The sequence below is a fragment of the Panthera uncia genome, chromosome E3 (genome assembly GCF_023721935.1).
Source record: "Panthera uncia isolate 11264 chromosome E3, Puncia_PCG_1.0, whole genome shotgun sequence".
Lineage (NCBI taxonomy): Eukaryota > Metazoa > Chordata > Mammalia > Carnivora > Felidae > Panthera > Panthera uncia.
In genome coordinates, this window is record NC_064815.1 from 27,124,246 (window position 1) to 27,137,720 (window position 13,475).

The 13,475-nt window shown below is 37.8% G+C and overlaps 1 protein-coding gene across 3 annotated transcripts in view; it reads left to right on the plus strand.

The window, feature by feature from the left end:
• The window catches only part of LOC125928253 (NXPE family member 3-like), a 74,435-nt gene that overhangs the window by 39,074 nt on the left and 21,886 nt on the right, over positions 1-13,475 (plus strand). For all 3 annotated transcript variants that reach the window (XM_049638877.1, XM_049638878.1, XM_049638879.1), the window contains one exon: positions 4,539-4,653. In XM_049638877.1, coding sequence (XP_049494834.1) covers positions 4,539-4,653 — 115 coding nt within the window. The remainder of the gene's footprint in view (positions 1-4,538; positions 4,654-13,475) is intronic.

The window sequence follows — 13,475 nt, forward strand, 5'->3', positions numbered from 1 at the left end:
ATTATAATGACATTGGTGATACCACTCACTTGGCCCAGGGCTCTTTGCTGCTCTGGGTTAGAGAACAGGCAGAAAGTAATGCAGAAGGTCAAGAGGAGTCTCAGTTTATCCTCAGCTTGATGGTCCCCCATCCTACCCAAGAACCAGGTTGCCACTGAGTCTGGCAGCATTAGCTCTTTGCCAGCCCCAGGATTCACGCTGGATAGTGGAAGGCCTGGTTTTCAAGCTCCAGGCCAAGTTTCCAGTGGATGCATCTCTCTCTCTGGCTCTAGACAACTTGGAAGAGGCCCCATGCCCATGTGCCCTTTATAAGTAGTCCTTTGGACTCCTACTTAAACATGGTCCTCTCCTACTTAAATATGTCATCGGCCACCAAGGCAGTAGTACTTAGGGATATGCCCGTCTTTGCCCCACCTAATCCTGTCCTTTCTTGGAATCCAGCCTCAGTGGAGGAGGAAGAGAATTCCTCCATAAAAGTACACTTTTTATTTCCGTAATTAAAGTGTGATCATATAAATAACACTTGCTTTTTATTTGAATTTGAATAACACGTGGAAATATAAAGAGAAAAATAGAAGACACCTGAAATCTCATTACCTTGAGATAACAGTTTGGTGACCATCCTTTCAAGAACCCCTTTATGCATTCAGACACACATGTGTATAGTTTTACATGAATGGGATGATATTACACATACTGTGTGTATGTGTGTGTATTTTAAAATCATGAATTTTTTCTTTCTTCCTATCTCTTCTTCCTAAATGAACACTTATCTCCCTATTTCTGTCCTACATATGTTACTATCTGCTGTGTACCCTTCTATATTTTTCTCCATACTCAATTACTGTCATACAGAGATATGTGTATGTCTGTGTATCTATGCTTATATAATATACATATACTTTATAAGCAAATAGATAGATTTTTTTCTTGGTTTTGAAATGTGATATACTTCAATCCATACTTTTATCACCTTGCTTTTCTTATTTGGTAATACCTTATGTTCACACTTCCAAGTTACCTGGTATAACTCTATCCCATATCAACATTTCATTGCATAACATGGTAGAATTCCCCTATTAATATACATATGCTTGGTTTCCAGTCTGGACCACTGTGAGCAGTGCTGCAATAAATATCCCATTCCTTTCAAATAGGTCCTTTTATTTCTCTAGAATAGCTATCTAAGAGCCAGAATTGCTGTTTTAAAGAGTATTTGCATTTTAAATATTAGTATATGTGGCCAGATTGCCTTCCAAAAAGGCTTGAACAGGGATGCCTGGGCGACTCAGTCAGTTAAGCATTGACTCTGAATTTTGGCTTAGGTCATGATCTCACAGTTCGTGAGTTCAAGCCCTGCAGTGGGTTCCACGCTGTGAATGTGGAGCCTGTTTGAGATTCTCTGTCTCCCTCTCTCTGCCCTTCCCCAGCTCTCTTTCTCTCTCATAGTAAATAAATAAACTTAAAACAACAACAACAACAACAACAAAAAGCTTTAAACACTTCAAAGTTTCACGAGCATAATTTATTTTCCTCCTTTCTTTTCTTCCACGTTTTAGGCAGAAATAGGGAATTATATCTCATTGTTGTTTTCATTTATAGTTTTCTGGCTTTTAGTGAATTTGAGCACCTATTCCTAAGACTGGCTATTTGACAAACTTAACTATTTGTGACATTTGCCCATTTGTCCATGATATTATCTTTTTCTAATCAATTGGTAAGAGTTCTTTGTATATTACAGAGGTCGTGGTAGAGAAAACACTTATCCCTCACTTCTGATGTTTCCATCTAGCAGGGGCAGCCATTAATGTAATGTTTCTGTCAGCTCTTCAACTCTTCATTCACTTCCTTTCTGTGGTAGAGAGATTGAATCTGGTGAGTTTGGGAGGAGAGGTTGGAATGTAGTTAAGCCTATATCCTTTTTTTGTGTGTTTTCTTGTGGTGAGAGGTCTACTAAGAGCATATGTTCTTGATTGCACTCCACTGTCTTTTAATTGGTGAGTTTAACCTATTTACATTTATTTCAATGACTGTATAAATTACGACTTGTTTCTTCTAATGTATTTCAAATTTCCCATTTATTGTACTTTCTTTTTTTCTCCTTCCCTACTTTCCTTTTTTATATTTTTTTTTTAAAGAAATAGCCTTTTAAAAAAATATTTATTTTTGAGAGAAAGAGAGCACGAGTGGGGAGGGGCAGAGAGAGAGGGGGACACAGAATCCAAAGCAGGTTCCAGGCTCTGAACTGTCAGCACAGAGCCCTATGCGGGGCTCAAACTCACAAACCACAAGATCATGACATGAACTGAAGTCAGCCGCTAAACTGACTGAGCCACCCAGGTGCCGCTGTCCTTCCCTGCTTTTCAATGGATGAATCAAATATTTTTCCTGATGGTTAAAACATTTTACATTCTATTTTTAGTCTTATATTTGTTACTTGTGCTTATGTTTACTTACCTCTATTGATTACTTTTTTTATTTTTTTAATTTTTAATGTTTTTATTTATTTTTGAGAGACAGAGAGAGACAAGATATGAGTGGGGTAGGGACACACAGAGAGAGAGAGAGACACAGAATCTGAAACAGGCTCCAGACTCTGAGCTGTCAGCACAGAGCCCAACGTGGGACTTGAACTCATGAACTGCAAGATCATGACCTGAGCCAAAGCCCCACACTTAAGCAACTGAGCCACCCAGGCGCCCCACCTCTATTGATTTCTTATTTTACTTACCCCTTATTGATTTTAATATTGTACCAGAGGTAGTGAGAGAAACCAAGTACGAAAATGAAATAAAAAGCATATAGATTTGGGGGCGCCTGGGTGGCTCAGTGGGTTAAGCATCTGACTTCAGCTCAGGTCATAATCTCACAGTCTGTAAGTTCGAGCCCCACGTTGGGCTCTGTGCTGACTGCTCAGAGCCTGGAGCCTGCTTTGGATTCTGTGTCTCCTTCTCTCTCTGCCCCTCCCCCGTTCATGCTCTGTCTCTCTCTGTCTCAAAAATAAATAAAAACATTAAAAAAGTGTTAAAAAAAAAAAGCATATAGATTTGAAAGGAAGAAGTGAAATTCCCTCTATTTTCCAGATGACATGATCTTGTATAAATAAAATTTTACGGGGGCGCCTGGGTGGCTCAGTCGGTTAAGCGTCTGACTTCAGCTCAGGTCACGATCTCACGGTCTGTGAGTTCGAGCCCCACGTCGGGCTCTGGGCTGATGGCTCAGAGCCTGGAGCCTGCTTCTGATTCTGTGTCTCCCTCTCTCTCTGCCCCTCCCCCGTTCATGCTCTGTCTCTCTCTGTCTCAAAAATAAATAAACGTTAAAAAAATAATAATAAAAAAATAATAAAAATAAAATTCTACGGAATGTGCTGAAAACTTTTAGAGCTAACAAACAAGTTCAGCAAGGTTGTGAGGATTAATATGCCAAAAAAAAAATTATATTCCTAAACACTGTGAGTGAACAATCCAAAAATAAAAAAATTTCATTTGGGGTACCTAAGTGGCTCAGTTGGTTAAGCATCTGACTCTTGATTTTGGTCAGGTCATGCTGTCACAGTTCCTGAGTTCAAGCCCTGCACTGAGCTTTGCACTGACAGTGTGGAGCCTGCTTGGGTCTCTCTCCCCCCCTTTCTCTCTGTCTCTGTCTCTCTCTGTCTCTCTCAAAATAAATAAACTTAAAAAAAATACATTTTCATAATAGTATCAAAAAGAAGTATATCATCATCTGTATATTCCCCCTTGAATGATACAAATACTTAGTGTACTCTCATATCCCTTAATCTTACCCCATGCACCATCTCCACCATGCTGATAGTGTGTAAAATTTAGTTATGAATTATATAAGTATACATGCTTATCTTTTCTTCTCTTTATTGAGATATAGTTTTCATATAGTCAAATGCACAGATCTGTCTATAACTAATTTGGACAAATGTACATAATATATAAAAAACATCACCCAATTCAAGATAAAGGACATTTCCAGAACCCCATAAGGTTCCTTCATGCCCCCTTTTAGTCAACCCCTTCTACCAGAGCCAACTGTTATTCTGATTTCTATCACCATAGATTAGTTTGCCTCTTCTAGAATTTCTTATTAAAAGAATCATGTAATATATACCTTTTGGGTTTTGCTTTTTTCACTCAACCTGATATTTTTTGAAAGTCATTCATGTTATTGCATTTATTTGTAGTTGTTTTCTTTTTATTGCTAGTTGTTATTCAATTGTATGAACATACCAAAACTTGCTTATCTATTCTTCCATTGGTGGATGTTTGTGTTTTCTTTTTCAATTTGGGAATACTATGAATAAAACATTCTCATATAAGTTTTTTGTGTACATGAATAGAATTGCTGGATCATAATTGCTCCAAGGGTGTGTTGAAACTTCTCCACTGGACACTTGAACTTCTACAAAAGTCATCTCATCCATGGTGATTGTCATTATCCATCTTCTTTATGGGGGAGACAGTAGAAAACTCATATTGCACCATGTTTATAATGACACTGCTTCTGATTTGACACTTTTATCTATTTAGGGTCTTGATCACACACCAGATGTCTAGTAAACAACTCCAGGCTTCCACAGACCTATTCATCAGACCGTTCAGGTGGCACATGATTGTGATTGTGGGATCAGTCATTGCAATTTGTGTAAGTATATTTCTTTCCACTTGTCTCTCTCTATCCATAGAGCTTGAACCAATTGCTTCCATCCAGGAGAAGGAGGCTGAAGGAAGCTCTCCATTTCATCATTCCATTTTCCTGTTTCTAATCCAGAAACAGAAGTGTCCAAGAGGGACAAGCTCTTAGAAAAAGAATGAGCAAATTATAGCAGGTAGGGGTAACTGTAAGGGAGTCCAAAACACTAGCCTGAAAAACTGAGGGGAAGAAGGAAACCTGAGCTCTCCATGCTTTCTTTCCCCCAAGGTGCTATATTTCTGCTCCAGCCCACCTGGCTCCTTTCTAGATGTTAAAATTGAGATAGCCCCCATACCTGTCTCTAAGGATGCCCTGCTGTCCCTCTCTACCTCTGCATATATGTAAGAGTTTCCTTTTCCCCTTGGTTCCACTAAGAAAAAAAAAAAAAGTTGAACTATGCAAAAAGAAGCTCTATCAGGAATATTTGTATCATTCAAGGGGGAATATACAGGGGTGCCTGGGTAGCTCAGTTGGTTAAGCGTCCAACTCAGCTCAGGTCATGATCTCATGGTTTGTGAGTTCAAACCCCACGTTGGGCTCTGTGCTGACAGCTCAGAGCCTGGAGCCTGCTTCGGATTCTATGTCTCTCCCTTTCTCTTTCTCTCTCTGCCCCTCCCTGTTGTGTTCTGTCTCTCTCTCTCAAAAATAAGTAAACATTAAAAAAATTTAACAAAAGAAAACATTTAAAAAATTTAAGGGAAAAAATAAAAGAAACCTTAAAGATAGAAATCTATGTATGTACAAAGGACAAATCATTTATGTTAAGCTAAATAGCAGTTGTCTTCAAACTGAGTTGCTTCTATAGCTCCGTTTTCTGGGCGTTAGTTCAAACTTTTTGCCATTTAGCCTGAGATAAGTTTATTTTTGCTGTTGCTCTGACTAGTTCTGGTGAAACTGAGAATCTTTTCTTGAACATATTTTCTTGTTTTGAGTTCTTTATCTGAGAACAGGAAATGAGAATTTAGTAGAAAAGTGCTATCTCAGGATAGAGTATGTATCTTAGGGATATGATCCTAGCAGAGGAAAAGATTACTTCAAGAGATGACATTTCGGGGGCGCCTGGGTGGCTCAGTCGGTTGAGCGACCGACTTCAGCTCAGGTCACGACCTCACAGTCCGTGGGTTCGAGCCCCGCGTCGGGCTCTGGCCTGATGGCTCAGAGCCTGGAGCACACTTCCGATTCTGTGTCTCCCTCTCTCTCTGCCCCTCCCCCATTCATGCTCTGTCTCTCTCTGTCTCAAAAATAAATAAACATTAAAAAAAAATTAAAAAAAAAAATAGATGGCATTTCCTGATACCACTATAGAGTGATAAGCCCTTGGGAATTATGGAGGAAGGCAGTCAAGAAAGGTGGCAGCTAGACAAGAGCAGGGAAATGTTGGGAAATTGGTTTCATACAGGGAAATCAGGCAAGTAAGTAAATGCATTCAGGATAATGAGAAACCAGTTTCCATTATTGAAGGACTTACAAATATGGAAAGGGAAGACTGGAATAGACCCTGAGGTGTTGGACTGGAATTGAAGCTATAAAGGGAAATATTTCATAACGTTAAAAGGATCGATTCAGCAATCCGTCAAGAGGACATAACAGACCTGTTTATGCATCTAATAACAGAGTTTCAAAATATATGAAGCAAAAACTTACAGGACTTCAAATAAAAAATAGACAAATTCACAATTAGAGATTTCAATATCCTTTCATCTATAATTGACAGTATAAATTGACAGAAAATAGGTTAACATACTGAAGATGTGAACAACAGTACCAACTGACTTGACCCAATTATGTCATTTATAGAACACTCCGCACAACATAGAAGAATACACATTCTTTTCAAGTGCTTATGGAATGTTTACCAAAATAGATTATATTCTGAATCATAAAACAACTCTAAATAAATTTAAAATGTTTCAAATCATACAAAATTGTGTTCTCAGATCACATTGAAAATACATTAGAAATCAATAATGGAAAGATTTCGAGAAAACTCCCAAATATTTGGAAACTAGGCAACATCTAAATAGTTCATGGGTCAAAGGAAAATCTTAAAGGAAATTGTAAAGTATTTTGAACAAATGGAAAATGAAAACAGACCTATTAATTTTTGTAGGATACGCACAAGGAAATTTATAGCACTAAATGCCTTTGTCAGAAAAGAAGTAAGATCTCAGACAAATTCTTAGAAATACAGAAACTACCAAAACTGAAACAGGAAGAAATAGATCATCTGAACAGACCCATAACCAGCAAAGAAATTGAATTAGTAATCAAAAATCTCCCAACAGGGGTGCCTGTGGCTCAGATGATTGAGCGTCTAACTTCAGCTGAGGTCCTGATCTCAGGATTTTTGAGTTGGAGCCCTGCCTCAGGCTGTCTGCTGTCAGCACAGAGCCTGCTTTGAATCCTCTGTCTCCCTCTGTCTCTGCTCCTCCCCTCTCTCAAAAATGAATAAACATTAAAAAAAAAAAAAACTCCCAACAAACAAAAGTCCAAGGCCAGATGGCTTCCCAAGGGAATTCTACCAGACATTTAAAGAAGAATTAATACTTCTTCTCAAACTGTTCCAAAAATAGAAATGGAAGGAAAACTTCCAAACTCGTTTTATGAGGCCAGCATTACCTTGATTCCAAAACCAGACAAAGACCCTACTAAAAGGAAAATTACTAAAAAGTCAATATCCCTGATGACCTAGATGCAAAAATCCTCAACAAGAAACTAGCAAATCAAACCAAGAGTACATTAAAAGAATTATTCACCGGGGCGCCTGGGTGGCGCAGTCGGTTAAGCGTCCGACTTCAGCCAGGTCACGATCTCGCGGTCCGTGAGTTCAAGCCCCGCGTCAGGCTCTGGGCTGATGGCTCGGAGCCTGGAGCCTGTTTCCGATTCTGTGTCTCCCTCTCTCTCTGCCCCTCCCCCATTCATGCTCTGTCTCTCTCTGTCCCAAAAATAAATAAAAACGTTTGAAAAAAAAAAAATTAAAAAAAAAAAAAAAAAAGAATTATTCACCATGATCAAGTGGGAATTTATTCCTGGGCTGCAGGGGCGGTTCAATATTTGCAAGTCAATCAATGTGATACACAACATTAATAAAAGGAAAGATATATATGTTAACTAGCTTGGATTTAAATAAAATTTGAAAAAAATAAATAAAAAAGAAGGATAAGAACCATATGATCCTCTCAATAGATGCAGAAAAAGCATTTGACAAAATACAGCAACCATTCTTGATAAAAACCCTCCAGAAAGTAGGGATAGATATACATACCTCAACATCATAAAGGCCGTATATGAAAGACCCACAGCTAATATTATCCTCAATGGGGAAAAACTGAGAGCTTTGACTCTACAATCAGACAACAAAAAGAAATAAAAGGCATCCAGATCAGCAAGGAAGAAATCAAACTTTTGCTCTTTGCAGACAACATGATACTCTATGTAGAAAACTTAAAAGACTCCACCAAAATATTGCTAGAACTAATATACAAATTAAGCAATGTTTCAGGATATAAAATCAATGTACAAAAGTCTGTTGCATTTCTATTTACCGATAATGAAGCAGCAGAAAAAGAAATCAAGGAATCAGTCTCATTTACAACTGCACCAAAAACCATAAGGTCAAAAGGAATAAACCTAACCAAAGAGGTAAAAATATCTGTACTCTGAAAACTATAGAACACTTATGAAAGAAATTGAAGAAGACACAAAAAAATGGAAAAACATTCCATGCTCATGGATTGGAAGAACAAACATTGTTGAAATGTCTATACTACCCAAAGCAATCTACACATTTAATTCAACCCAATCAAAATACTGCCAGCATTTTTCACAGAGCTAGAATAAACAATCCTAAAATTTTTATGGAACCACAAAAGATCCCAAATAGTCAAAGCAATCCTGAAAAAGAAAAGCAAAGCTGGAGGCATCATGATTCTGGACTACAAAGCAAGTCATCAAGACTACTGGCACAAAAACAGACACAGGGATCAATAGAACAAAATAGAAAACCCAGAATGGACCTACAACTATATGGTCAACTAATCTTTGACAAAGTAGGAAAGGATATCCAACAGAAAAAAGAAAGTCTTTTCAACAAATGGTGTTGGGAAAACTGGACAGCAACATGCAAAAGAATGAAACTGGACCACTTTCTTATACCATACCCCAAAATAAATTCAAAGTGGATGAAAGACCTACATGTGAGACAGGAAACTATCAAAATCCTAGAGAACACAAGTAGCCACCTCTTTGACATGGGCCATAGCAACTTCTTACTAGACACATTGCCGGAGGTAAGGGAAACAAAAGCAAAATTTGTGACGTCATCAAGATAAAATCTTCTGCACAGTGAAGGAAACAATCAACAATACTAAAAGGCAGCCTACAGAATGAGAAAAGATATTTGCAAATGACATATCTGATAAAGGATTAGTAGACAAAATCTATAAAGGATTTATCAAACAACACCCCCCCAAAAAACAAATAATCTAGTTAAGAACTGGGCAGAAGACATGAATAGACATTTTTCCAAAGAAGAAATCCAGATGGCTGACATATACATGAAAAGATGCTCAACGCCACTCATCATCAGGGAAACACAAATCAAAACCATGATGAGATATTACCTCATACCTGTCAGAATGGCTAAAATTAACAACACAAGAAACAAGTGTTGGCAAGGATGCAGAGAAAGGGGAATGCTCTTGCACTGTTGGTGGGGATGCAAACTGGTGCAGCCACTCTGGAAAACAGTATGGAGGTTCCTCAAAAAACTAAAAAGAGAACTACCCTACAATTCAGCAATTGCACTACTAGATATTTACCCTAAGGATACAAAAATACAGATTTGATGGGTTACATCACCCTGATGTTTATAGCAGCATTATCAACGATAGCCAAACTATGAAGAGAGCCAAATGTCCACTGACCAATGAATGGATAAAGATGTGGGGTGTGTGTGTGTGTTTGTGTGTGTGTGTGTGTGTGTGTGTGTATGTATATATATATGTATATATGTATATGTATATGTATATATATATATATATATATATATATAATGGAATGTTACTCAGCCATCAAAAGGAATGAAATCTTCCATTTGCAATGATGCAGATGGAGCTAGAGTGTGTTATGCTCAAATGAAATAATTCTGGCAGAGAAAGATAAATATATGATTTCACTCATGTTGAATTTAAGAAACAAAACAGATGAACACATGGGAAGGGGGGAAAAAAGAAAGAGGGGGAAATGAACCATAAGAGACTCTTAAAGATAGAGAACAAACTGAGGGTTGATGAAGGGAGGTGGGTGGGGGATTGGGCTAAATGGATTGTGGGTGTTAAGGAAGGCACTTGTGTTGAACACTGGGTGTTATATGTAAGTGATGAATCACTAAATTCTACTCTTCTACTCCTGAAAACAATATTACACTACATGTTAACTAACTAGAATTTAAATAAAAATTTGGAAAAAGAAAGAAAAAAAAAAAGATCTCAAATCAATGAACTCAGTATCCACCTGAGTTCTGAGAAACTGATAAAGAAGAACCAATTAAGTCCTATGTAAGCAGAAAAATATATATATCAAAGCAGAAATAAATAAAATAGAAAATAGAAAAACAATATAGAAAATAAATTGAGGGGCACCTGGTTGGCTCAATTGGTTGAGTGTCCAACTCTTGATTTTGGCTCAGGTCATGATCTCATGGTTCCTGGGATCATGCGCACGTTGGGCTCTGGGCTGACAGCAAGGAGCCTTCTTGGAATTCTCTCTCCCTCTCTCTCTGCCCTTCTCTCTCTCTCTCTCTCTCTCTCTCTCTCTCTCTCTCTTTCTCTCAATTTCTTTCTCAGAAGAAAAAAAGAAAAAATTGAAAGCTGGTTCTATGAGAACATCAATAAAACTTAAGCCTGAAGTGCAACTAATCAGGAAAAAAGAGTAAAGATAAAAATTTTCAATATTAGGAATGCAAGAGGTATGTCAGTAAATATTCTGCAGATACTAAATAGATGAATAGATTTAAGCAAGTAAATTTGATAACTTTGATGGTGACAAACTCCTTAAAAGTTTGTCAAATTCCTTAAAAGATACAAACAACAAAAGATGACTCAGAAAGAAATATATAACCTTAATAGTCTCATACCAATTATAGAAATTGAATTTGCAGTTAAAAAAAAACTTCCTAGGAGAACCATCATTGTCAAGTGGATTTTATCCCAAGTGTACGAAGCTGACTCAATATTCAAACATCACTAAATATAATTCACCATGTTAATGGCCTAAGGGAAAAATACATCACCATCTCAATAGATGCAGAAAAAGTATTTGATGAAATTCAACATCTATTCATGATTAAAAGTCTTAGCAAAGCAGGAATAAAAGAGAATTTACTTAACCTGAGAAAGGGAATCTACTTAATCATACGTAATGGTTAAAGACTGAATGCTTTTCAGAAAGATCAGGAATATGGCATGGATATCTACTTCCAGCACTCCTCTTTAACGTTGTACTGGAAATCTGAGCCAGTGCAATAAGGCAGTGGGAGAAAATGGTATGCAGATTGGAAAGGAAGTCTCTGTCTAAAAAGCTTTTTTTGGGAGGTTGGTGACTCAGTTGGTTAAGCGTCCAACTTCGGCTCAGGTCGTAATCCCACGGTCTGTGAGTTCAGGCCCCATGTAGGGCTCTGTACTGACAGCTCAGAGCCTAGAGCTTGCTTCAGATTCTGTGTCTCCGTTTCTGTCTGTGCCCCTCCCCCGCTTGTGCTCTGTCTCTCAAAAATGAATAAACATTAAAAAAATTTTTTTGAAAAACCAAATGAATTATATTTCTATAGATGAACAATTGGAATCAAAAAATTTAAAAATACCATTTCCAATAGCACCACCCAAAAAAGAGAAAAATACTTAGGTATAAATGTAATAAAATATGTGCAAGATCTGTTCACAGAAAACTACAAAACACTGATGAAATAAATCAAAGAAGACCTAAATAAATTAAGAGATATACCATGTTAATGGAATAGAGAATCAATATCATTGATATGTCACTTACATGGGCAGGGGCAGGGGGATGTCATTTAAGAAGAAAACCTTAAGAAGAAAATACTAAAAAGGTGAATTTAGGACAGTTAAATGATATAAAACCAAAATATAAAAATCAACTGTATTTCTATATACTAGCAATAAACAAATGGAAAGCTTTATGGGTGGTGGCTTTTCAATGTAGGGTGATTGGAGAACCTGTATGTTAGTACCATTAGGTCTTTCCTCTCAGGTCAGATTCCTCAGAGAAATTTTCCAGGATTCTGCTTTGAGGTTGGTGGCCTGTGCTTAGCTGTCAGTCTTCTAGGAGGTGAGTCTGGGAAGAAGGCTGGGGGTGAAGTTTGGGAAGGGAGGAGAAGAGCTAAGCATTCAGCATATAATCATTCTACTCCCTGGGAAGGGCTCCCCACACATTGGTTTCCATGGTCCTTGGCTTCATCATCTGGGAAGTTCCTCCTTATCCATTATCCACCTTGGTCACATCTGAAGTGGACACTGAAGAGGTAATATTGAGTGTAGCAAAGGACTGTCAATTATCTGTTAAACACCTTTCTCTAAAAACAGAACCTCTAAACCAGGACTTTTTTGTCTTTCTGGAGAGTTGGTTTACTAGCATGCTACTTCAGAAATCCCTGAATTTCAGGGAAGATGAATCCTTACCCAAGCCTAAGCCCTCCAGGCTGAATTGTAACTGGTCTCAACCAATCATGATAATGTCATTCTCCTAGCTCTGGTGGTCAGCTGACACTTGACAATGAAATATAAAGCCAAAGTCTTCTGGGTGGAGCTTTTGGAAAATATTTTCTTTCCTAATTTAAAGGGGAAAATCCAAGCACAGTTTGCTATTTCCCATTTTACTTGCTGACACATGGACATAAGCACTGGATAGACAGCCATCTTGCACCATGAACAGCAAGTCAACATAATAAGACAGCATATGGAGGCTGGATCCTTGATGACATTGTTGGAGCCACTAACCAGCCTTTCATGCCCTATTCCTGGACATCTCATTTTGTGAGAAAAATAAGACCATCATTCTTAAGCCACTGTGCTTTGGCTTTTCTGTAACCATTCCTAGCTCATATAACCAGTGTAGTTGAGCATCTTTTTCTGATGTTTATTTTCTTTTACAGTTCCCCTTTTGTAATATGCCTGTTCATGTATTTTCCCCATTTTCCCACTGTACTATTTATTGTATTCATTTTGACTGTGGTCATTCTTCCTATATTCTGGGTATTAGTCCTTTATCTTTTATACATGTTGTAAATATCATATTTCATCAATTCCAAGATGTGCATTTTTTCACATTTGAATATCTCTGAAATTGAGATGTCATATAAATTATGGTATTTCATATTGCAGTCAGCAGGGGGCAGAGTTGGCATTGCTGTTGCCATAACCTGAGGCATATTTGCCAAGAAGCCAATGAGGCTCAAAGTTCAGACTCTAGGGGTGTCTGGCTGGCTCAGTCAGTAGAGTATACAACTCTTGATCCCAGGGTCCTGAGTTCAAGCTGAACATTGAGCATGGAGCCTAGTCAAAAAAAAAAAAAAAAAAAAAGTTCAGACTCTAACTAGCTTGGATCTCTACCAACGCCATGGGAGGGGCACTAGCAGTGTCATGTGGTTCTGTAAACTTTATAGTAGTAAAATATTTTAACCTCAATCTGTTAAGGTCATGTATCTTTCTATTACAACTTCCTCTATGTCAGGTGATGTGAGAGTGGTCACGGGCATTTTT